We start from the raw sequence: 27,851 nt of genomic DNA, 5'->3' as shown, positions 1-27,851 counted from the left end.
GTGCTGGTCATTCCTGGTGTGTGTGTGTGTGTGTGTGTGTGTGTGTGTGTGTGTGTGTGTGTGTGTGTGTGTGTGTGTGTGTGTGTGTGTGTGTGTGTGTGTGTGTGTGTGTGTGTGTGTGTGTGTTCATATATATATAAATGTTGGCAGAGGGGTGAAGGCGAGTGAGTCAAAATAAAGAGGATTTGTATGACCTGGGGCACATTAGTTCGAATCAAATTACTGTTGAGGGCCTTTTTATGACCAGAGAACATTAAATAATAGATAACAACCATCTAACAATTTTAAAAGAATACGACTTTCTTAGATTATACGAAAGGACAAAATTGAGCAAGAGGTCGAATGTTAGAGAGCGAGCAGCGAAACATGGACCTGTGTGGCATCTAATTAAACTCTCATGACTGAGCGTGTGTCCTAGGCTCTCGTTCTAACAGGGCACTGTGCACTCCACATCCGATCGGTTCCCACACTCGCTGACAGGAAGTGAGTGCCTCCCTCGAGAGCTCTGCTTCAAATCGGAAATGACTGCCATGCAAAAAAAAAAAAAGGCTGCATGTCAGGAAATCGGTGGCACGGGCAGAAGAAGGAGTGTTCAAACAAGGAGAGACAACTTGGCAATAAAAAAAAAAATAAAAATAAAAAAAAAGCACAAAACGGCACGTCTAATTTGTTGCTTTAAGATGAATATGATAATTGTGTATTTTATTAGGGCCGTGCATGAATACTCGGTCGAATCAAAAACAAATTCGATGGACGCACCCCCACTTAGTGCCGAGCCAAAACATCATGATAATAAAGACACAATTCTGCTGAAGCCAGCTGAGTTTATTACTCACCCAGACAGCTTACGTAATCCCACCAGCTACTGTACTGACAGGGTCAGCCCTTAAACTGACAAACCTCTTTCTCAAAGCAGCTCATTTGCTGTGGCAGAATACAGGGCTTTTAAATGACCAGCCGTACAGTAATTCAATATCTAAGAAGCTGTAATAGGGCTTTTCTTTTCTTTTTTTTGGTCAACCATTCTAAGACAAATCTATTACATATAAATCAATCCTCATGACCGTAATATAAACATTTGCACATCCCAATACAAAATATGCTCAACTGAGCTCTAAAACGTTATTTCTCTTTCGCATGGTCTATTGAAAAAAAAAAAAAAGTACCTCAAACAGAAGCAACAGCAAAAGCACAGCTTTGTCTACAGGGAGCCCATTAAAATGCACTGCCATATCTCTACTAACCTCGGCCAAGTGTTTGATGAAGCAAGACCTCACTCTGACTTTTGGAGTTCACATGCTTCCAGGCCATTTGTTTACGAGGCCAAAGCGGCTATAATGCGATGTGAAGAAATCACATGAGATCTATGAGAAAGAAATCTCCAAGGTGTGCTCCGCAAATGTATTTTTTAGCCTCTCACTCACTATGAGTCCTTTCCACCCAATTTATTCCTCTTGGAACCAACAGTGAAGGCCATAAAGCCCAAACAGGCTTTACTCTCCTGCATGCCAGTCTAAAGCCATAGCAGGTCTTATCCCAAACCTGCCAGGAAACAAGCCGAACCAGACGGATCATCTGAACCTGATTCGCTAGACAAATGCAAACACACGCCTGCATATCTTTACAACCTGTGCGTGCCGAAATGTCAAAAAATTTTAACGACCGACTGTGAAATTTCTTTCGAAATAAACACAAGGGGAAAATAAAAATCACAGAAATGTAAGATCTCAAATCAGCAGCTATTTTATTTAGCAGGCCATTTTCCTTCCCTCCGACTGAACCCACCCCTTTCTGGTGAAACCTCATATGCCTCCTGAGTAACCTTTCAGCGAGTAAGGATCAAAGCTGATCTGCTTTGACTGGGGGGGACGGGGACGGGGACGGGGGGGCTTATTTCCAGGCCAGAAAATCTAAACAGAAGGCTGAGATAAAGGAGTTAGCCAGATTAGCTTTATAGAAATATTGCAAATGTACAGTTTTGATTAATCTAGATAATAAATAAAGGTATAAAGAGATTGGCAAAATGGAACTGCAGATTTGCAGCTGCAGATTGTGTAAACTTCGATACAATCTTTTATTAAAAGTAAAATGTGTTCGTGAATTTGTATATATGGCAGCAAAATCTATCTGTTATGTCATTCATCTATTTATGTAGCAAGCAAGATTCACAATAAACTAACCAACCACTTCCAGCTCCAAAGAGCCAACAATATATTACAAAATTTCTAATAGTGTTCAATTGTGACTAACAAATAAGGGCTTATAGAACCATCAATCAAAGGGCCTCTTGACAAGCAAAATTGTTTCCGCATTTTTAAAAATTACTTTAATGAAAATTTGCACACCAAATAATTTTGTTTAGGTGCCTAACAATTTGCATTCGAAAATGTATATTTCTCTCTATATAAAACCATTAAATGCTTTAAGGTACAAACTTATGCTTTACAGTGAAATTTTTTTGTGTCATGTCGAAATGTTGCTTGTAAAAAAAACAATCAAAAATCAAAACCAAAGATCAATCAAGGTGCTTATAATGGTCCATTTCTTATACCATAAATAACATTGAATCTTCATCCTTACGCATGTGCTCCTGACATGTGCTCTCTTCCCACATGAACATTTCCATCAATCTTCTGATTTTAGAAAATCACATTTCCGAACACGTGTGATTTTTTATGCATACACAGGATACGGTCACAAACACAGGCACAAAAGCAAGAAAAGGAGCACCAGAAAAAATAATTGACCGCTGGAGAAACCTGAACCCTATGGGCATATTCTACATCCTAAATCTCTCTTCTACATCTCGTTAATCAGCATGCGCCGCTGACACCACCCAGATTCAGAGGGGGGTCGTGAAGTACAGCTATGCTTCAACACCACCCCTCCCGATGAACCTTCCCTCAGCATGGTGCAGATATTACAGATAACACGTCTTGCTCTCATCTGCATCGCTCTCTCGCAGCACCTCTGCTCGCACAAAGCAGAGCGTGCGGATGCTCTGCGCCTTCAATCGCGGCCCCCGGTTTCGTTCCTTCCTCATGCCTGGCCTTCAGCCAACCAGCAGCCTCCCATTGTTCCTCATTCGCTCCCTAAACCTCAGTCGTCCACATTTCTCTCTGGTCCTCTGCACTGTACGTGCAGAACTATGCGTCCTGATCGAAACACTTACCTGCCATTCTGTATGGATGCTCGTGTGCAGCTGAGGATGAGGTAGTGGTGGTGGTGGTGATGATGGAGAGGAGAAGAGAACACGTGCAAGCAGATTTCTCTGTCGCTCTCTCACTCGCTCTCTTGCTCGCACTAACACACACCCCTCTTTCTCTGTGCTTGGTCCAGCCTCCTTGTTTTCCCCCACTCTCAGAGAGAGAGAGAGAGAGAGCGAGCTCTGATCTGATCCGCCCCTCTCTATTAAGTGGGCCACAACTTCCTCGCTTCCTGTATCACGCTATAAGCTGCACCAAGCAGGAGATCTCTCATCATCAACCTCTCTTTCCATCACCCCCTCTTTCTATCACCACGTTTCTCTTTTCTCTCACTACTGTTCCTGTTTGTTCCTGTATGCTGAGGAACGTTCAGCACAGTGTGAGCTGGCCCTGCCCCCTAGCCTGCTGTATATGTGTGTGTGTGTGTGTGTGTGTGTGTGTGTGTGTGTGTGTGTGTGTGTGTGTGTGTGTGTGTGTGTGTGTGTGTGTGTGGTCTTTGTCCAGTGCTCCTTTTGTCATACAATGGTCTCGGCCCTGCACTGGGACCAGCCCCTTCTTCCTGCAATTATAAAACACCCAGCAGGAAAGTCCCTTAAAGAAAAAGTTCTAAACTACTGATGGTGTGTTGGGAGTGATGATAAAATGCTCCCTCAGCATGGGGGAAATCAGGCTGCACGACATTGCAAATGAAAGAACATCACTAATATCTAGTTGGGTTTTGATAATGGTTATATGGGTTATATTGGGTTTTTAAATTGGTGTTACTTAACACGCTCCTGATTTGCATTGTTAACATGAGCAGTTACATGACATTAATGTAATAACCTGAATCGAAAGAGCCTGTGAGAACAATATACAGATCTTAGACAGGAAAATATTTTTCTACTAGTATTTGTATATATGGCTGTTGTGTGATTCCTTCTGACAATGGATGGATGGATGGATGGATGGATGGATGGGGTTGATTAAATGAATTGATCAATGAGTAATTGCATGTATGGGTAATATGTGAATGGACAGATGGATAGATGGATGGATAAATGGATGGATTGATGGATGGATGAATGGATGGATGGATGGATGGATGGATGGATGGATAGATAGATAGATAATTGGGTGTATAAATGGATGGATGGATGTATGGATTGGTTGATGGAGGGATGGATGGATTGGTAGATGAGTGGAAGGATTGATAGATGGATGAAAAACTGAATGAGTTTTGCAATTTAGAAAATAAATAAATAAGCATAGTCAAAAAAAGATTTTTTCCAGATGTGATGACAACTTTTTAAAAAAGTGAATACAAATAACAAGCGATATACACAGTAGATTTGATGTCTTGACCCATTAATATCTCTGAATGTCTGGGTGTGAGCGCTGAGTTTTGCCATTAAAAACTGTTTGTGGTTTAAATGCATAAACCAACATAAAGTTTATTGGAGAACAAATTCTCTGTATAGCAAAAACAAAAAAAAGACCTGTCCTTGCTGTTTCAGTACATTCAGAGGGAATTTTTTCAAGGAATATATTAAAATGAAAGCAAGCAACTAGTAATCTGTTTTGGCCTTTTAAGCACATCACTTTCTAAGAGCTTTGAATACAAATGAGGAAAATTATTAATTACTTCATTCTAGAGATGGAACAAAAAAATTACGCTAATTTGCTACCAACATCAGTTTTCACACAACAGTATCTCGACTGTTTTATCCTAACACATTAGTATTACTATAATGCAACTGTTATTTACACTCTATATATTATTAACACTCTAGAGGTTAAAATGAGGAAACGATGGTTTGGTATAAATGCTATAATGCAATATATATGCATATATATTTATAAAAAGTATTTAAGCGCTTTAAACTTGCAAAACAACACAAATTCCGAAGAAAATCATTATCCGATTCTTACAGGCACAACGAATAAGCATTTCATTTGCAACGTATACAACTAAATGGGGTTATAGTATATATAGCGTCATATATAGAAGGTCAGTTTGGATTTCAGGTTGTCTTTAAGATAGATACTGTGCTCAGGTTGCTGTCTCCAGAGAATACAAGGCACATGAAGGCAAAAAGAATCGAAAATATCTCTCAGTATTTTAACCTGTTTATCAATATACAGCACGTTAGAGATACTCTTACCATCAACTTTACTGAACGTTAAGATTAAACATAAAACTCAGGGGTGGGGATGTGACCTCAATGACTCATTTTGGAGTGACATGATTGTTGATGTCAAATGGGCTGGTTTGAGTATTTCAGAAACAAGAGATAGCCTGTGATTTTCCCACACACAACGATTTGTAGAGTGTACAAAGAATGGTGCAAAAAACAAAAAACATCCAATGAGTAGCGGTTCTACGGGGGGAAGTGACTTGTGCCTGAGAGAGTTCATATGACAATGGCTAGGTTGGTTCAAGCTGGCAGAAAATCTACAGTAACTCAAATAACTACTTTACAATCGTGTTGAGAAGAAATGCATTATATACACAACACACTAAATACTTGGATGAACAGGCTACAAGAGTAAAAGACCACATAAGAAGGTACCATTGTCAGCCAAAACAGGAATTTTAAGCTACAATGGACACCAATATTGGTCTGAATAGCTATGCATATAAATTTAGTATAATATAACATCATGTCTGTATAACATCACAACCCTAAGATCACTACGTGTGATTCAATGAACCACACATTTCAAAAAGCTCTGCACTGCTACACAAACAAAAAAGGAGACACAAGATAACAAAAAGCCTCTGGTGCAAAATGTCAGTCTTAAACATCTCTCTGCTTTCAACTTCACTCAATATTCCACACTCGAAACGAGAAATCCGTCCATATATCCAGAGTCTCACAACTGCTTTTATTTCGGCACTATAAAGCAATTGAGACAGCTTCAATAAAACAAAAGTCCGTTTTTTTTTTTTTTTTTTGTCCTTCAGGGCTTAGACATCAAGGTCAAATTATTTTCTGTCATACACTAGTAACTGATGTAGCAGACTATGTTCAGCTTCCAGAGAAAGGGAAAAGTAAGCAAGCCGTTTAGAGCTGAACGTTCCGATTCATGCTCATTGCACATCCAATCCACGTCCATTCCATGTGGAATATTTCAGAAGGCTTTCCAGAGCTGAATTCATTAAAGAGCTGAATAATGCAGAGGTATGCCTAATAATCCCAGGGATGGATGTGTAGTGCGAGAGAGGAATTTCCATATTAGCCCATTTAGCCTCGTTGCAGAGTTCATTCTTTAATATAATGTACAGGAAATAAGTTAACGCACGATTCACGCTCCGCTTACGAATTAGCAGTGGGCTCTTCCATCATGTGGCAACTGGAGCAGGGAGCAGGGCGCTGCGAGAAGATTCATACTGACAATCTCCCCTGAAGCGAGCCTGTGATCCATTTTCCAGCCCTGTTCTCAAACCATGGCTGTCTCTGCGTATGTATGCGAGTCTAAGACCAATTCATTGTCATGCAGATGGCTAACCTACTGATAGGCTCACACCTATCAAGGGAAGCTGATCAAGCTGGTTCAAACTGGTAAGACTAAATCTCACACACACACAAACACACACACACACACACACACACACACACACACACACACACACACACACACACACACACACACACACACACACACACACACACACACACAAAACAGTTCCCAAAAGAAACAGTGAGGCTAAAATAAGCACAATTTGTGAAGCATCCAACACTTGAAAAAACAATTAGCAATCAAAATAGCTGGAAAACTCTTTTAAAAAGAAAGGCGCAAAAAAAAAAAAAATGCACAAAACATCCAGTGATTGAAACAAATGAACAATCCTGTTAATGTTTAGAGGTTTGAGGAGAATTGCCGGACCAGTTTGAGGAAGGCCAAATAACCACATTGTGACCAGAAATGCATCTATAAAATCTGATATCACTTGAGGCAAGGTAAGAGCAAGACTCTGAGGCTACACAGGACATAAGGTTCTCCAACACTGGACACATTTTATATACAAATGTAATGGACACAATATATTTTATGGGTCAAAACTGGTCAAAATTATGCAAGAAACAACCAAAGAATTAACTATTAAGCTAAAAACAGTGTTACTTCCATGCATGTCCAATCTTAACACTCTCTTATCTTTTCATGTATCCTCTTTTGGTTTTTTTTTTTTTGCGAAACTACAGTAATGACTCACTATGCCACACTCTGTACACTCTAAGAGCCTTGGCCCCTTATCTGCAGAGCTGACCTCCTACCTCCAACAGTTAAACCAATGTTCCTGTTCCTTTAGAGGCAATTAAACACTTGTGAACAGAACACACACACGGCACCCTGAGCAATGCTGTCCTTCCGTGACACCGTCTGCCTCGTGGGCTACAATATTAAGACTCACTACACTGACCCATTTCTCTGGACATATAAGGCCGCGCCATTACTGAAACAAGAACCCGTTTGCACTGAAATAAACGCCCGGATTACAGAAGAGGTTCAAAATGACACCATCACACAGTAGGCATTGCTTGCAGAGTGCCAGGAGAAGTGAACAGAAAGAGTAAATGTGAGCTTCTATTACCCAGTTGCACTGAAATGAACAAAGGAATCTGGACATGGAGTTAAATGAAGTACTGGCTAGCAGAAGTGTCTTAATTTAAACCTCGTCCAGGAGCTGTGGTGGATTCCTAAAGATTTACAAGTAAATATGTTCATCCTAGTAAACGATCTCTCTGTCTCATACATGGATGTACACCAACTAAACATGAACAGATCATACAGAAGAAACAGATGTGTTTTAGAATAAACGCTAACACAGGAATCCATTGTTTTTTCGTAGAAAACTTGCTTGAAAAATTCACAGGGAATCTGGCTTAAACTGAAACTGTGCATCTCTGGACATCCCCAAAAAATCTGTGCGGTTTAGATCACACCCAGTTCTGGTTTAAAATTCCAAATACAGATACTGATATGATAAGCACTATGAATATTTCAGGAAAAGTCGATCATCTTGGGATTACACAACACTGCAGTTTTTAAACAAAGAACTGTGCGAAAAAAACAAACATCTAATGACCGTCTTGTTGATGAGAAGGGTTTAGAGGAGAAAGGCCAGACCTGAAAGGCTAACAGGAAGGATAGGGTAACTCAAAAATCCACCCTTTCCAACTGAAACACCAGAAAAGCAGCCCAGAATTTGAACCTTGTGGCAGATGTGGAAAAGTAAAAAAAAACAAAAAAACTTTTAGCTTTTTTTGCACACCTGCGTCTGGTTTAAAAATCCAAATACCATTATATAATTTACATATTATTTAGTATCATATCATTTTTGTTTGATGAGCTCTGGGAAGAAAGTAGAGACCTTGGCAGAAATTCACAGAACCTTCAGGTAGACATTAAGTGGTTTTACGTGTGGAGTTGTCAGGCACAACTGCTACCTGCTGCACTTCCATGCTGCCCAAAAGCGGAACAAGCGGCATTTAATTTGTTACGTTGCATTGTTACCATAGCAACTCTAGGCAAGTAAAGTAGGTCTCAGCTGTTCCTGGAAATTGACGCATCTGACGATGCATTCAGTCAACAGTTTCACCTCCATAGGATTCAACTGGTTTACCATGTGCTGTGTAAAACACTAAAGTATATTGTTTCCATAAGATCTGTTTCTATCACCATATATGCATCCTGTGATTGTGTTTACCTTTCATTTGTTTTATTCATTTCGCTGTTGACTACTGATTCATGTAACCTCCCCTCACCCACAAATCACCAATAACTCATTTCTTATAAAGAAAGGTGCTTTATACTTGTCACATGTACACTACAGCACAGTGAATTCTTTCTTTGCATATCCCAGCAATGTTAGGAAACTGGGGCCAGAGCACAGGGTCAGCCATGACACAGCACCCTTGGAGCACAGAGGTTTATGGGTCTTGCTCAAGGGGCCCTCTGAGTGGCAGCTTGGCAACATAGGGGCTGGAAACCCCAACTTTTCAGATAGCAACCCAGAGCCTCAACCACTGAGCTAAAGACATCACCAAAAGAAATCTGTGTAACACATAGCAAAAGTATGGATCATTCATAAAGCACATACCAACTATTGAGACTGTCTAGAACTATTTTAATAAGTTACATTGTAAGTTATAGAAGTTATATAAGTATATTTTTTATGCAATCTGAATATAAGACATAAAATACAACAGGCTGTCCTGAATACTGCTAATCAATCAGAGGCATCAGGGTCAGTCATGACCTTGGAAACAATGTGGAAAAAATATTAGCACATTAGCCTGTGAGGATCCAAATGAATTGAAATGATATGCACAAATACAAAAGGTCAAGAGTGTGTTCTCGTTAGCTATGGTTCTGTAAGGAGGGCTAGCGGTTAAGGCATTGGCCTTTGGATCAAAAGGTCACAAGTTCAAAATCCAGCCCCACCAAGCTACCACTGCTGGGCCCTCGGAAAGGCCCTTAGCCCTCAACTGCTCAGTTGCAAGTTGCTCTGGATACCAGTGTCTGCCAAATGCTTTAAATGAGTTCTGCTTGAGTCGGCGATTCCACAGACTGTGGTGACATTTAGCCCTTCTCATTCGACGTTGAATTTATAAGCACATGCATTTAACTATTAAAAAAGGGCAGCTACTTTAGCAAATTTCTTTCCTCAAGATGCCTGAGTTTTATTCTTACATAAGTGGAAACATTTTTAGCATAGTATGGTATCTAGCGTCCAACATTATTAGCGTGTGGACATTATGGATGCCGTAACAGCATAATTTAAAATCTAATTGGGGAACAGTTTTATAATTTCAAAGTTCTCTGTTTAGCCCATATAAAAAAAAGTTATAATACAATAAAGTTACATCATTTTATTCAGCCAAGATTTTACAGAAAGTGAGATTTTGTCACTTGCTGTTGGATGTGTGACTTGAGTAACTGTATTCTTAGACTGTTGAGGGACATAAAAAGTATGTCAATGTAAAAAGTATGTACAGTAAATATACTTTTATTTAGAAAGTGACTACTAATTTGTGATCAATAATTTATATATAGATTGATTTCTTCTCGCTAAACTGTTTCTTAAGCACGTTCTCTTAGCACCACTGCTGCTACGTGAATATGATGTATCATTAAGATACGTCACATAGCTGAGAGTCACAGAAAATATAGATTAACATGGCAGAGGTAGAGCTGCATCTTTCTCGAGTCTGAACAGGAAAAGAATGTCTGGTTTTATAAAAATTGTTCCTCTTTTTATTTGCACTACAAAGGAAAGAGCAATGCTTTCAAAGTCAGAAAGCAATTAATACAGTTATAATTTGCTATAATTAACTATATGTACCATATTAAATTGCATAGCATCGTATTGCATTGAAACGCATTGAGTTGAATCGAATCGAAAATTGGAGCGCACTGCATTGTAATATGGCTGAATCGTATCGTTATCGTATCGCATCGGTAGCTGTTTTATACAGTATGTATCTCTAATGTATCCTATCGTTGGCTATACATTGAGGTGCGAATTGCATCTATGCAGATCCCTAGTTTCCGTAGCTTTAAGTAGGAAACGAAAAAATATTCTATAGCTGGAATGCATTTGCCAAGTTAAAACTGATTTACACACTTTAAATGAAATGGGTTTCGGCATGGGACAAAGAGATATGCTCCGAATCAAAACTCAGCAACATTAGTATTCCTTTGGGTCGTTCGTCAGCTCGTCCATCCAAAATAGCAGCGAGGAATCTGGCGGAATGTTAAACAACCTGGTGGATTATCTTGATTCAGGGGCAATTTGTCTGACTCACGCTGCCAGGAATAGACTCGACTGACGTACAGTGTTGCAAAAAAGTTAGGAGTCACGATTGAAAGTGATGGAGAGTTCCGGCAGATGTGAAGGACTTGTAAGAGGTTTCTGGCTGAGAGTTAGAGAGGAGTACTCTCAGGACGACCCGATGTCTGCACGAACATGGGAAGCTGACACTACAATGCCCTAACAAGAGAGGAACGCTAGCATTCCCATGACTCCATTTCTCTGCATACTTTCGCTTAATTCCAAAACCATTGACTGAATCGGGTCTGCACAAGGTCACGCTAGAAAGAGCCATTATGGAGCCTAAACAGCCTTCTCTTCTTATCGGGACTGTACAAAGCTGATGGCGCTTTTTAAATGCAAATAGCAAACGCACCTATTCCGTTTCAATCGAAATCTCGCCACCAGGGGCTGATCGGAAAAAGATCCGTGAATAAGTCGTTCTGTCAGCATTGGATGGGAAAAGTAGTGGCTACTGAAGAGAGTTATTTTGTTTTTAAAAAAAAAGGGTGCGATTCAAATGCAACGCTTTCACAGTCTGGCTCTTACAGATCTCATCCTCCTGACGCCGAAGCTGTCACTGTGCTTCTTTCACGGATTAAGACCACAGGCAAACCAAACAATGCACCAAGTTTGCTCGCAACAATCCAAACTCGCAAGAGTATCGGGATACAGCGAAGCTTTTCTCTCTGATAGCAGTGCCGTTTTATATAACCGTTTTATATAACCGTTTTATAGAGCGGTGCGCAAAATTCAATTATCACCAACCACCTCCAAGCTGATTCATTAATGAATCACCTTCTCTGAAATATTCAACAGTGTGTCGAAGTCAGGGACGACAAGATTGGAATTCAGGACAGCGTGCCGGTGGAACGTGTCGTAACAGGAAGGTGAGGTGATGTCCTTTGACTCGGCCTTCCATCAACCAGGCTTCAGAAGGAGACGAGTTTAAAAAATTACCAATCGCAAATCAACTTGTGATAGAGCTGGTACAAACACCAGCATGTCTCAACAAATCTATTGACTCTCCATCATCCCGGGCATGGTTTATATAATCTACCATGGCCTGGCGAACAAATGAAGATGAGACGCATGCTTGTCAATAAATAAGAGGCGTCTAGGGTCAGAATGGGACAACACGACCGTGGAAACTACGGGCTGTGGAAAATATCAGCGCAATAACGTGCGGGAGACAGGATAAATCGGAAACAATAAGAGCAACATTAAAAGGTCAACAACGTGTTCATGTAAGCAAACGGCTTTGCAATGAGATGCACTAGATGGAGTGGGTGTCACCGATATGTTTACTCATTAATGCTCGCCTTTGTAATGATCGATCTTATCGATCTTTCCCGGCTTGAGGAAAACAAAGTAGCACCGGACCTTCATACGCACGATTTCCTGCTTTAGAACAATTCCTGCAACAACATTCTTTTTTTGTAAATACTAATTCCTATTCAAATTAATGATTAGTTTTATGATTTTTTTCTAATGGAATGTTAGTGAGCTGAGACATGAAAATATGCATGTTTTTTTTTAGTCTGGCTCAATCTAAATTTGGCACCGTTCTGCATGATTAAGCCAAAAATGCTGCAAGTATTCACATAATTCTGGTTTATTAACATTATACAGACCTAGACAAGATAAACACTGAGTTTGTCTTGAATCTGAAACACAGCTATAAACACCTCAGGACATGCAGCACTGCCTAAATCCTGTTCAGTGAATGACAATGTTCTTATAAAATGAGGTGGGAAAATGAAAGTAAGGTCACTCAAAGTAGAATTTCAGACACATCTAATGCTATAAAAAGCTGGGAAGACAATTAGCAAGCATCAGACTGTATGTTTTTTTTCCAAAGCACATGGCAACAATGGTGCCAAGACAAAGTGCAGTGTCATTTTGGCTACGAGTGATGTTCTATCCTTGCATTGTGGAAAATAAAAAAGTTTATTTGTCTTTAACCGCAAGATGACGTGTAAAGCAGGCAGGACAGTTATAGAACAGCTTTATTGTCTGGACTTTTTTTTTTTTTTACATTTTGCTCAGTTTCATCAGCATTTCAACATTTCCAGTGTGTTCCTGATTCGTAAATCTGTCATCTGTCATCAGTGCACGCTAATTAATCCGCCTGAAGGTGTATGGATTCATGACAAATTCATGGAAAATAAAAACCATACAGATTTGAAGATTTTTGTTTTCGCAAAAAAATGTACAGAATTTATTATTATATAGACAATTTCTTTGCACACATTTAGCACTGTGTTCTGGTCAGGGCTGCACTGTAATTGTGTTAGTTTCTCACTCCATTGTGTTTTGTTGTTTGCACTAAATATAAATCAATCAGGCAGAACATTATGACTACCTGCCTAATATTGTGTTAGTTCCCCTTTTGCTGCAAATCAGTCCTGCATTAACAGCAAGAACTTCTGAGCTACAGGAGTTTGTTTGTTGGATCGGACCACTCGCCCAGCCTTCGCTCCCCACGTGCATCAGCGATCCTTGGCCGCCCCATGACCCTGTTCACCACTGTTGCTTTCTCAGAGCACTTTTGATAGATACTGAGCAATGCAGACCAGAAAAATTACACAGGAGCTGCAGTTTTGGAGATGCTCTGACCCAGTCAACTAGACATCACAATTTGGCTCTTGTCAAATTCAAATCCTTACGCTCACCCATTTTTCCTGCTTCTAACACGTCAACTTTGAGGACAAAATGTTCACTTGCTGCCTGATAATATTCCACCCACTTCCAGGTGCCATGATGAAGAGATAATCAGTGTCATTCACTCACTGTCATAAAGTTATGCCTGATCGGTGTTTGCTCATGTACACCTTGTGTAGTCCTGACCTGTTTTCTCTCATTAGTTTTAGTATTATTTTATGTTGTTTTTGTGCCACTTTGGTCAAATGATTCATTTGTGTACTATGCCAACTGTATATGGTTCAAATGACAATAAAGTTGATTCTCTCGCTTGATAGTTAGCACAAAATACAAAAAAACTCGGTTACCCTCGGAGCACAATCCAGTCACCCGTCATTGGATGTCTCATTCCCTGAAATTGCTAAGTGCCCAAGCTGCACTTCCATCAATAAAATGACGGAGGTGGGGCTGCTGAAGCGAGGTTGGAGCGATGACATTATTTTCTTCCGACTACCAATCATTTTGCTCAAACGCGCAATTAATTAATCGTCCTGTTTAGCTAAAACTCTGAGAAATGTGTCACTTTCTTTACAGTGTTGCTCAGACAGGCTTGCTGTAATTGCTGGTATTCGGGAGATATTTTTTGTGATAATGTGCATTATAGTGAAAAACAGGTGGAAATAGTCAGAGATTTAACACCGGATGAGTGCTGGCAAGAGAGAGAGAAAGAGAGAGGGAGAGAAAGATTAAGAGAGAAAGACTGATAGAATGGTGCGAGGACACATATGCTCGCTGTAGGGTTTCTTTAGGAGGAATGGATTTAATGAGGCCGAGCCACTGTGGGCAGAGAGCCACGGTTTTCCCCGTCACCCAGTGAACATCACTCATTTACAGTCCCTTTGTCCAACCCCACACACACACACACACACACACACACACACACACACACACACACACACACACACACACACACCTACCTCTCTGTCTATAAAAGAAGAAAACTCATTCACAGTCTCCCAATCCCACCACACCCCCACACATGCCTCCCTGTTCATAAAAAAAGAAACAACATCTAAATGGTGACTGTAAAAAAGCTATAACTCCCTCAGACACGGACGAATCTTCAGCAATCAAGAGTTCACAGAGTTTAACGAATGGATGTAAGGTATACCAATAAATGCCAACTCCCAGTGTTTATTATAAACTGACCCCGGCTTACGTGGCAATAAACAATCAGCTCATAGTCTCTCATTCGCTTCACAGTTTCACATTTACACACACCTACACACTTACCAAATAAGTTACACATCCAGAAAAGCAAAACAGACAGTAAGTGATACAGGCCTTTGGGGTGTGGAGGGATAATATGGGGAGCAGTGTGAGGCCCTAGGCGAGCATGTCTCTTGCTATTAGTGTGGCCATGGGTTCCGCTGGCCTCCATGACTCTCAGGTCTGTAATTAATTGGGCCATAGAGCAGCAGGAGACGGTGACCTGGAAACCTTACTGTGTCCGTCTACTCTTTTAGTTTCTCGCTGTTGGAACTCAAAGCCTATTTCTGTAGGTTTCGAAACCTTTGTGTGGGTGCGACGTTTGATTTGGAGAAACTAAAAGTAGGTCGTCCAGTTATTGGTCCACCTACTGGCATGTGTTTAAGAGGTTAGAAGAACTTTAAACGTTTAAACATGGCAAGAAGATGTCAGTAACTGTACAAAAACGATAAAACGATCAATTTTCAGTGGGAAATAATTTGAAATAAAGATTTGTTGAAAAAAAAAATGTGTTTCAGTGCAAACAAAAACTATACTGTCCACTTGCACTACGAACAGAGATAAAATACAATATCAGAGAATGAAACTAAAAGCTGAGTACTGTTGACCTGGTTACAATGCAGAAGTGTTTGGATTTAAAACGCGCTTTTTGGACATCACATTCCACATTTAGTCTCAATTTGCTGTTATATTTACCTCCACTTTTCTGGGAAGATGTTCCACCAGATTTTAGATTGGGCTTAGTGATAGCAGTGATTGGTAGTAAAACCAGGTACTGATTTAGGTTGAGGCGGCACCAATATTGTGCTTGAACTTTAATAATGTTTGTGGAGCAGGGGTCACCAAACTTTTTGAAACTGAGAGCTACTTCTTGGGTACTGATTAAAGTGAAGGGTTACCAGTTTAATACACACAGTCTTCAGTTTGATCTGAAATAACAAATTTGCTCAGTTGACCTTTTATTATATGCTATTATTAATAATTAATGATATTTATCTGTGTTCATTCATAATAATTATCAACAATGATTTAACAAAGTAGGAAACAGCTATTTTTTAGAAAAGGCCGGCGGGCTTCTCATGTGGTCCTTGCGGGCTACCTGGTGCCTGCGGGCACCATGTTGGTGACCCCTAATGAGGAGTCATCCGGAAATGAAGTAGATGCTGCATAAACATTGCAGTGTTTAAATTCAAGCTAAAACAACAACAACAGAAAAAAAATCTAACATTTTCTATTACTTAAAATATAAGAAAACCTAATTATATATGTAGCCAAATAAAAGAGGGAATACCTTTTTTTTTACGGGGATTTCCTTCCACACTTAATGTCTTGCTTTAGTCAGCTTTATACTTTAGTGTGTATTTCTTTTATGAAACAGATAGAAGCCTCATTCAGCTTCAAATCATGTACCAGGCTTTAATAAAAAAGAAAGAAAGAAAAAAAATAAATAAATAAAAATAAAAATATTCATCATTCATTTTCTCCCGCTTATCCGTAATTCGGGTCGCGGGGGCAGCAGTCTAAGCAGGCCCCCGCCTTCGACTGCTGCCCAATCCTCACAGCACCGTCGGTCCCTCCTGCGGGTGGTGAGCCCACGGGAAGGCGGCCCCACGTCACTCCGACGTCACGGACCTTGATATTTCCATCGTAAGGGACCCCCGGAGCATAGAGGGTTAAGGGCCTTGCTCAAGGGCCCAAGAAAAAAAAATAAATAAATAATAATAATATATATATATATATATATATATATATATATATATATATATATATATATATATATATATATAATTTCTATAAAATTATTCCATTCCATTCCATTCTGTTTTTTTTTTTTTTTTTTATAGGTAATCTGATTCCTTGCTTGTGAATGGGCAGTAGAGTTCAGGAAATCCTGTAGCAATAGAAATAGTAGAAAATGTCAAAGTGGTTTTCGCATGCTGCCACACATATCCCTGTATGTGATGACAGGAAGTTATATTTCAAATGTGGCTTACAGAATGCCAACACTGACTGTATGTGTGTGGCTTATTCTAATAGCCTTATCAGCATGTTGGCACTAAAAATTGTGTACAATTGACGTACGATGTACGATGTACAGTAGACCACAAATGGATTATTTCACCAATAATGTTTCATGATTTACAGAATTCTATGACAGGAAGGCCTGGTTTAATCAAATAAAACCATCCAAGCAAACAGTAGTTAGTCACATAGCAATAACATTGTTTAAAAATTATATATTAGAAATTAAAATAAATTGGAATGGAAAATAGGCAAATTCCCCATACATATATTTTATTCCTGGGCATATTTCTGGTTACTTATACTTATTTTTTAGCTTAGTGTCTATTCTGCCTGTGGAAACATTTGCATATTTGAAACATTTGTTTTTAGAAAGATGTCACTGCAAAAAAAATATGCAAAGTTCTCTACCATCCAATCTTACATTTCACTGACACTGACACCGGAGACTCCTTCTAAAAGTTTTCTACACAAAACCTTACCATAATAAGCTTGTGTCCACTAAATATATATAAATTAACATGCTCTTACAATACAGGAACATTGTACCAGTAACCAAAAAAAATCAACAACCAAAACAATCAGCACTGTGGTGCAAATATATTCTAACCACCAGCACCAGCATCAACTCAGAGTTTTCTGAAAAAAGAGAACTCACAGTGCTGCATTCTGTCTCTCGTGATGATGAGGCTGAGTGGCAGTGCATTGGCTTATAGAAAAGTAAAACAATGAGATGATGTGTGCCACCCTACAGTGAAAGAGGATTATATACTGTATATATAGGAGGTAGATAACAATGGTGCTAAAATAAAATATTGACATTTTGGACACAGTTTTGACGTGTTCGCTTAGGGTGTACTTACTTCTGATGCCAGTCATTAATATTTTGATAATAATGGCTGTATGTTGAGTTATTTTTATAGGCTAGTAAATCTGTACTGCTATACAAGCTATATGCAGTATATAAAGTATATACAAAATCGAGTGTTTCACATCTTATATTTTCTGTGAACACGCTGTGTGAAAGGGTTTAACCAGCTGACTCACTAAACAGTCTGTTAGTTAATGGTGTCAGAGATACAGGGAGTGTCATCCCCTTCACACAGAAGGGTCAATGTGTCAATACTGAGATCCACTACACCCACATGCACACATTGACATGACTCAGTCCAAACATGGCATGTTAGCTAGAAATGTCTGGCAAGAGATCCAGACACACACACTCACGTGCATGTTATGCCATACAGATTAGCCTGTGTGCCACACACACACACACACACACACACACACACACACACACACACACACACACACACACACACATATATACAATTTCAACTGTCATATTCCCAGTCCAGGTGTAATGAGGGATGAAATCTGGGGACACATTGCCGCTCTCTCCTCCTTGCAGCTGAACTGAGACCTCTGTTCTGTCTCTGTTCTCCTGAAAGCTGACACACTTCTCCTTCCTGACAGTGACAAGCCTCCTGCCATTACTATTCATATAAAAACAGATGAGATCTAACAAATCTCTATAAGAGACGCACCTCTCAGCATCTTCCACTGTGTCTCTGCTGACTGTTCAGTGTGAGAAATGAAAAGACTGGAGTGTCTCTCTCTCTCTCTCTCTCTCTCTCTCTCTCTCTCTCTCTCTCTCTCTCTCTCTCTCTCTCACTCACTCTCACTCCACACAACCCCCCTACACACACACACACACACACACACACACACACACACACACACACACACACACACACACACACACACATATATATTTCCAGCCATGACTGGAAAAATGGTTATACTCAAACAATCTGATTTAATTGCTGAACAAAATATCTATCTATCTATCTATCTATCTATCTATCTATCTATCTATCTATCTATCTATCTATCTATCTATCTATCTATCTATCTATCTATCTATCTATCTATCTATCTCTTTATTTATTTATCTCTTTATTTGTTTATTCATTGATTTATATAAAATCTGCATTGTACACTTTGCAGATATATATTTCTTGTTACAAGAAGGTACTGTATCTGGAAATCATCCTGCAGAAATAACGCTTTAATGGAAGAATGCACCAAAAATTGTATGCTAGCCAGGGCTATTTGAAGAATATTAGAAACAGTCAAAATGTAAACACCAAAGAAAACTTTGAAAAGACGAGGACCTACATATTGTACATTTCTGTATAACTCATTATAATACAAATATATTTGAAATTGTTTCGCATTTACAAGCAGCATATCGATGTATTGTTTATTGTTACTGATACAATTACACTGTTAGTATGTAAGTTTTAGAAATGTTTCCATCTGGTAGAACAGAGCTTTAGTTTTGGTTAAGAAAATATAGAAGGAAACAAAAAATGTGTAGGACGTTGTCTAGATAGTACACACCATATGGACAATCTCACTTTTTGGGATATCTAAATTTTCCATGCATGTGTGGTTCTTTCTCAAACTTGGACTTGCACACAATTGTATCCAATGTCTATGGATGCAGTATAGACCCAAACCTGTTCCAGTAGGACAATGTCCCTGTGTATAAAGCCAGCTCAATTAAAAAAACAATCCTCTCAAGAGTTTACGGCTGATGGTGTCTTAAGTTTGTAATCAAGCGAACCTGTGTTAATTTATTCATTGAGAGACTTAAAACACTTTTGTACATTGCTCTGGATAAGAGCGTCTGCTAAATGCCTTAAATTGTAAATGTAATAAAAATACGCTGTACTCTAATTAAATGTATACAGTAGTCCTAAAATGTTTGGTTGTCTGGACACTTCGTCAAAAAAGGCAAAATGGGGGACTTATAATAACGTGGCCCTAGGCATAAATGTGGAATAATGTGCGTCCATCGTATCCTGTGACAAAATGGCATCTCATCTAGATTGTATTCTACCCTAGGGTTCCAGGGATTAGCTTTGATATTCTAACAGGAAATGGGGACTAAATGTGGAATGTGATGTTTAAAATGTATGTATCTTATGGTCAGGTGTCTGAATCGAATAAAGAAAAAAAAAATCACAGATTAACAAATTACACTGACCATTATAATGATACAGCTATAGATATATATATAGATATAGATATAGATTTAGATTAATATTTGATATAGATATAAAATGAATATTTGCATCAGTCTTAATTCTGTACCATGAATGGATAAAGTCTTCTATGTGAATATGGAATGCAAAAATAATTAATCTTACAAATCTTCACATCCTTCATATAGGGAGCACATTATAAAACCTGTCACATAAATGAAATAAAACAACAAACCACTACTATAATTAAGTCTTCATTTTGTAATTAAACATCTGCAGCAACCACTCTGAACGCTGGACTAAATGTGTGAAGGTGGAAAAGTGTGAAGCGATTCATATGGCTCAGTTGCACTGAATGAACGTGACCTATTTTAAGCTTTCTGAACAGTCATACATTTGATGATCTGCTTCTGAACACTTGAATAAATAATGCTCCAGTACTAGACTCGTCTATGCTTGTAAAGACAGAGACACACAGTGAAACGCTTTAATAGACGTCCCAGAAGTTTATGACTTTTTATTTAATTGGTTGTGTTAATGCTAAGTCAACGTTGGCTCCTGGAGTCAACCATAATGACAAACAGCGCTTTGGTAAGGATGTATTGTAAAGACAAGACTGTGTAGCTGGAAGAAAGCTCCTACAATAGGCATGTAATCATAAAAACTATAAAAATGACCTGGTCTAAGGAATAACATGGACAATTTGGTATGTGAGCACTGCTTACCTGAGAAAGAGATGCCATTAGGGCCAGTGTTAGGTTCTGAGCAATGTTCTGTTGGGAGTCTTTGGGTTCTGGCATTAATGTGGATGTTACTTTGATGGAACTACCACCCTTCTAATAAAATGTTTGGAGACCACAAAAAACTTGGACACTGGACACACTACAAAAAATGTTGACTTTGCCTCCATATTCCTTAGATCTTAATATGATCACACGTATGTTGGACATTTGACATTTATGGCATTTGGTAGACTCCCTTATCCAGAGCGACTTACATTTCATTCATACAACTGAGCAGCTATAAATTAAGGCTCTTGGATTTGAAGTCATGCCCTTCAGGTTTAAAGCCCAATGACTCACGTCCACCTCCCAAGGTATTCACATGTCTGATCCATTGACGCCCCACCTCGCAACTTTTTAACTTAAAAAATCTATTGCTAACGTCTTGGTGCCAAATACCACAGCACACCTTCATAGCTCTTGTGAAGAACTCGACGGGTTCTACACAGGGGCACCTACACAATATTAGGAAAGTGCTTTTAATAATATAATACAGCTGATCTGTGTATATGCTTTCCAACATGATGTTGGATGTTTTTCCAGCTAACCTTTGTTTTGGTTAGTAGGACTTTTTTCTAAATGTTATGGTCCTAAAATATTTGGTTGTCTGAACATTTCATCGATAAAGGCAAAATGGAGGGCCCTAGGTGCGTAAATATGTGCGTGCATCATATCCTGTGACAAAGTGGTATCTGATCCAGATTGTAGTCCAGCGTAGTGTTAATAAAAGATAAAAGATACTATGATGTTGCTAGATGTTGCTAAAGATGAATGAATATACGAATGATTAAATGTTTGCAAGATACATTGGAGATCTTTGGACATTTTTCAAGCATTAACAAGCAGATTGCATGTCTGTACTAGTCGTTTTTTTACTCACAGTTGGTTGGCACATTTTAACAAGAGAAAGAGAACTGTATTTCTGAACATAATATGATTCTTAACAATAATGATGTAACTATGTAAATGGTGCTTCCGAAATCCTGCCACCTGCTGCACTATACACATCAGCCAAGGGATACAAGCTGACTGACAGGAAAAACATTCACAGGAGGATTTAATGGAATGCACAGTGGAAAGACCATGCAGTTTATGTTAACATTTACAAAGCTTGGGCCATCATTTAACTCTCCTGTTTGCAACCTCGACATGTTGCAAGAAACATGCTAGCATGCTAATTTGTGTCTCCAGAACTAAATTGTCGCCATTTATTTGTTGATCTTTGTCACAAATGCATCATGTTACAATATATCATAGATATGATCATAGATTTATGATCAAACTCTTGATGTCACCCATATGAGGATGGGTTCCCCTTTGAGTCTGGTTCCTCTCAAGGTTTTTTCCTCATATCATCTAAGGGAGTTTTTCCTTGCCACTGTCGCCATGGCTTGCTCATCAGGGACAAACGCACACCATTCACCTTCACTGTTGTTTTCTGTAAAGCTGCTTTGAGACAATGTCTGTTATGAAAAGCGCTATACAAATAAACTTGACTTGACTTCAGTTATCAGTCATCAGATATCAGAGATCAGATATCAGTTAAATACAAGGTTAATACATACTATTGTCACATTCGACTCAAGGTTGTAACACTCCAATTCCAAATGTTGACTAGGAAAATTTCAAGAAAACTTACAGCAAGTTCCTTCAAATCAACATGGCTACATTTGAGTTATGTGGCATTTAATTAAATTCAATGGGCATACAGACATAGACTATATAGACAAAATTATATATACACCTGACTTTACCTGCCATATGTGGTTCTGACCCAAACTGTTACCACAATGTTAGAGGCAGAAAATTGTATAGGATGTCACTGGATGCATTACATTTTCCCTCACTTGAACTATGAGACAAAAACCCATTCCAGCATGACAATGCCCCAGTGCACAAAGCCAGCTCCATTAACATATGGTTTACTTTTATGAAGTGGAAAATTATGAGTGGCCTGCTGTAGAGCTCTGACCTCAACTTTACTGAAAATCTTTTGGAATGAATTGCACCCAAGGCCTCCTCACCTCACCTACATTAGTACCTGACTTTACTAACACTCTTGTGGTTGAAAAAGCAAGAATCTTCACAAGCACACTGCAAAATCTAGTGGAAAATCTATCAAGAAATGTGGGGTTCATTATAACAGCAAATGGGGACTATATGTGGAATGAGCTGTATAAAAAGCACATAGGAATATTGTGATCAACATTGTGATTACGGTGATCAAGTAGTATAACATTGACTATAGAGTTTGTTGCTTTGTTCATGCATATACAAATATCCACTTAAAATTTTTCTAATTGTGAGGTAAACCATTTTATTTGTGTTGACACGCTTGACTAGCTAACTAGCTGGCTATTATGCTGTTATGCTACATTAGTATTTCAGCATGCTAGCTAACATGATTAGGTTTCCAGGCAACAAAAACACATGACTGGGCAGCACACTGGAGCTTCGTACCTGCCTGATGGGTGGGATAATGAATCTATCATATGTTCTGTCAGAACATAATAATGTTCAAAGTAAAACACTCAATATCATCAGAATATTCTTTGTTAGCCAGATTAGGATTGTTTTTGACTAGAATCCAAAAACTGGAAAACTGGAAAAAACAGGACATAATACAAGATGAGAAATCTGCAGGTGTAATTCAGCATCTTATCGAATACACAATACGAAATGCTGCATGTCACAACTCTCCTCCAAAGCTCTTGGGTACAGTTGAGAAGCGAGAGACATATTTTCAAAGGCAATCTCACACAAATTAGACTGCAGCTGGACCATTCATCCTTAGAGTCCTCTGATTCCCACTTTTCTCTTTTTCTCTCTCTCTCTCTCTCTCTCTCTCTCTCTCTCTCTCTCTCTCTCTCTCTCTCTCTCTCTCTCACACACACACACGCACGCACGCACGCACGCACACACACACACACACACACACACACACACACACACACATATATACACATTTAAATGCGTGAGATGACTCAAAGGGTTTACTGCTGTAATAAGTCGTTCTAAAGATTGCAGTCATAAAGATACTGAATGTTTCGGGCCTAATGTGCAGCATTCAACCAACATGGCACAGAAAAAAAGAAGAGAGAAAAAAAAAAAGGTATTTAGCACCCCAACAAGCAGAAGAAACTTTCTGAATTACTGAATGTCAGCTTTTTATTACTATGATTTCTTTATGAAGGTTTTGAATCTAAAGGGATAAGAGGACTCTATTAACAGCTCAATCAATACCATTTTTAATCTGCTGATCTCTTGCAGGTTATTCAATATGTCAATGAATTTCTAAATGATAAAAAAAAAAAAAAAAAAATCCACATTAAGTTACAAGAGACAAAGAACATCTGGTGGTAATGCTTAATTGCTTCATCCTCAGGAAACGCTGAGTTCCTTATGTAGCCATTAAATACAACCCAGTTCTGAATAAACACACACATGCCAGCATTTAAGGGAGACAGAAAGAGAGAAAGATAGGTGTGTGCGTGTATGTGTTTGGTGTACCTGTCATTGTCGGCGTTCTTGAAGGCCGGAAGGATGTTCCTGAAGCTGCTGTTTCGGTCGAGCTTGGGTTGGCTCTTGGTGCGTTTGATTGAGCCTTTCAACCTTCGACTCAGGAAGCCCTGGACAGGAAGCGGCAGAGAGAGGCAAACACTCAGCTCATGCGTTCTTTAACAATAAAAAAAAAAAACAAAAAAAAATACACTGGCAACCAATCCGCCACTTCTGTAAATATATCTTCTTTTTCTTTCCTCCCGTCCTTCCAAATCGTTCCTCTCATCCGTGGCGTCTGTCTGAAAGGTGGGTTGCCGTGCAGACTGAGCACACACACACACACACACACACGCACACACACACACACACACACACACACACACACACACACACACACACACTCACTCACGCAGCACACTCACATCTGCTCATGCTGCTGATGTGAGACGCCCCTCAAAGTCAGTGTTACCATGGAAACTGTGGGTTGGCATGGAAGGACAGAGATGTTCAGCAGAAATAAAAAAAATAAATACCGGTGCACTGGATGGCAAAAAAAGAACGGAAGTGCAGCTTTACAAACGCAGAACAGATTAAATACAGATGAATAACCAAATAGAAATTGACAGAAACGAAGCACAGGACTGCACGTTTTTATTAAAGACACAGAACCAGAGATGCAATTACTGACTGGGATAATTACCGTGTGCGTGCGTGTGAGTGTGTGCATGTGTGTGAGTGTATGTGTGTAGAATCAGAGGGAATGAATAGATGACTGGCTTTAACAAACCCTCTTAATGAGTGTTGTTATAGAATCACTGCTTTGTGAGCAAACAGAGAAAAACAGAGATGTTGAAAAGTGGAAGAAGACTTTGATTTGGCCTAGGGCATAATTATTTAATAAGAAAATAGTGTGGGGGTTTTATTCAAGCTTTTATTATTTATTTGTTTGTTTGTTTATTTTCTGCTTTCTCTTTGACAGTTGATTTTTTGCATATTATTTTTAGGTTTTTTGTGACCCATTTCTGTAGTTTGTCGTGTTTTATGATTAAATTATCTTAATAAACTCAATATATAAAACTATTTGATTCACACACATATACACACTCCTAGATAATGTAATACACAGTATAATACCATACCATGACATCTGACAACTTCTGAAGCCTGTGAGCTCCAGGGGTTCATGAATATAAACTCTTAATCACTTAAAATTTCATTAGAAAATGTCAAACCCCCTACTTCCAGCCTTTTTTTCAGACTTTGCTCCCTGTCAGGAACAATGATTTGACAAGGCACAGAGGCAAAGCTTAGGGCTGCAATTGAAACTTGTTGCTGTGGTTTAACACCCCTTTAAGAGTAATCTGAATACCATGGCATTTGCTGTGTAACCTCCAGGTGGAAATATTAATCACGCAGACGGATGGATGTTTGATTACGACTCGTCTCAGCAATGAATAGCTCCTGGTGCTGAGCTAAAAGTTACAGCATTACGCTGGATCTATGTCTTTCATCTTTTTCTTTACTTACTGCAAAATTAATACGATGTGATCAAAAATTGGATGAAAATAAAGCGAATCTGGTCATGTGCTTCATAGAGCAAAAACTCTGCCATGGTGATGTAAAGAATCCTAAAGCGATTTCATAAATGTTTAGTAAATTCAGCAGAAATGTTCAAAATGTGTGAAGTAAAGAGAAAAAAAAGGTATTTTATTCATGCCGCCACCCCCTGCCTGTCAAAAGCTTAGCCTCCAGCTCGCTACATACTTTCAGCTCAATTGTGTCTATGTGCCAAATTCTTCTCATGCCTAGCTGCTGAAACTGCCCTTTTTTACATTCTCGCAATCATTTTCACTTCTTTCCTCTCACTGTAAACTTTACACCAATTTTAAATGAACCAATAAATGAATAAATGAAAAAGACACCCAGCTTCCTTGATAGATCCTTACTGCTTGACCGTACACTCACAAACCATTATTAGAATTATTTATTATATAACAGTAGAGAGAATAATGAATATATATATTGAACCACCTGACTTTCCATTTATTTGTTCATCATTCTTCCCCAAACTGTTCCCACAAATTTGAAGGCACACAACTGTATAAATTATCTGTGCACAAAGCCAGCTCCATGAGGATAAGGTTTACATGGGTTGGAGTGGAAGATCATGAGTGGCCTGCTATAGAGCTCTGACCTCAACCTACTGAAAACCTTTGAGATGAATTGGAATGCTGACTGCGCCCAAGGCCTCCTCACCTACATCAGTACCTGACTTTATTAATGCCCTTGCAGCTGAATGAGCACAAACCTCCACCATCGCACTCAAAAATCTCATGGAAGATCTTCCTAAATAAGAGTTTTTTTTTTTTTTTTCAGCAAATAGGGACTACGTGTGGAATTCGAAGGTTCCTGACCTGCTTTCATTGCGTTACATTGTTCTGTTTCTTTTTAAAGCAACAAATTAAATCACCAATTTATTATGAGAAATATTTCCAGTCTTATTGTTCACTGCCAGGCAGCTGTATAAGTGCACAACAAACAACAACTAAGACTCTCCACCAGTATCGCTACAAAAGTCCATTGAATTTCGTTTGAAAAAACTATAGCAGGGAACATCCTGGTCCTGGAACACAAAACGTACACAGTCATACCAAAACTTTCTAAAGCACCTTAACAAACATCACCAAAGCATAACCAAGGCTCTATTTGTGTCAGGATAAAAGCTATTTGTAGTCCAGGACTCACACATGCACTTTAAGCCCTCACTTAATTCTAAATAATAACATCACCAAGGGCACACAATGTTCTGCTCCTTGGTTCTGCTCGTGTACTTTTATCTTTTTATACTTTCAAGACTGTTCCAATCCTTCAGGTATGCTACAGACAAAGGATTGCTTTGGCCTGACAAGGGTTGTTGCACTGTCTAAAGGCACATATCACTACAAATATTTACCTCCTTGTTTGTTAATGAGGTCATGAGTGGATGTGGAGGCTCAGTGGCTAAGACTTTGGAACTTGCAAATGGTGGGCTCTTGAGCAAGGCCTTAATCCACAACTGTTCAGATGCATAAAATGAAATAATTGTAAGTAGCTCTAGATAAGAGCATCTGTGAGATAAGAGATAATCATTGTTATTCACTTCACTGGTCATAATTTTATAATGTGAAAATGTTATGACTACCTGTTGTGTATGACTCCAAAGCACAACTAAGAAATGTTTGACACTATGTCAGCTGTATTCCATTCGTATAAGTGTGGAAAAATGCACGTAGAATAAAAAAGGCATATACATTACAGCACAGTGAAATTCTTTCTTCGCATATGCCAGCTTGCGTAGAAGCTGGGGTAAGAGCGCAGGGTACAGCGCCCCTGGAGCACAGAAGGTTAAGGGCCTTGCTCAAGGGCGGCAGCTTGGCAATACTGGGGCTTGAACCCCCGACCTTCCGATCAATAACCCAAAACCTTAACCACTGAGCAACCATGCGGATAAATGCATCACATATTTTTGCTGAACTAATTCTTCAGGGTAAACATTTGCGTAAAAATAAAGACAACTTCGTGTAGTAGCTTTTTCATC

At 39.0% G+C, this 27,851-nt stretch overlaps 1 protein-coding gene across 8 annotated transcripts in view; it reads right to left on the bottom strand.

The window, feature by feature from the left end:
- The window catches only part of dab2ipa (DAB2 interacting protein a), a 112,822-nt gene that overhangs the window by 30,999 nt on the left and 53,972 nt on the right, over window positions 1-27,851 (bottom strand). For 7 of the 8 annotated variants that reach the window (XM_083555202.1, XM_083555204.1, XM_083555206.1 and 4 more), the window contains one exon: window positions 24,284-24,402. In XM_083555202.1, the coding sequence (XP_083411328.1) occupies window positions 24,284-24,402 (119 nt within the window). Of the gene's footprint in view, window positions 1-3,172; window positions 3,570-24,283; window positions 24,403-27,851 lie in introns of those variants that run through there. The other variant, XM_083555210.1, reaches the window with a different exon arrangement.

Source organism: Silurus aristotelis (assembly GCF_946808225.1).
Source record: "Silurus aristotelis genome assembly, chromosome: 11".
NCBI classification, from domain to species: Eukaryota; Metazoa; Chordata; class Actinopteri; order Siluriformes; family Siluridae; genus Silurus; species Silurus aristotelis.
The sequence above is the reverse complement of the archived record's forward strand: the minus strand, read 5'-3'. Positions and strand labels throughout refer to the sequence as shown.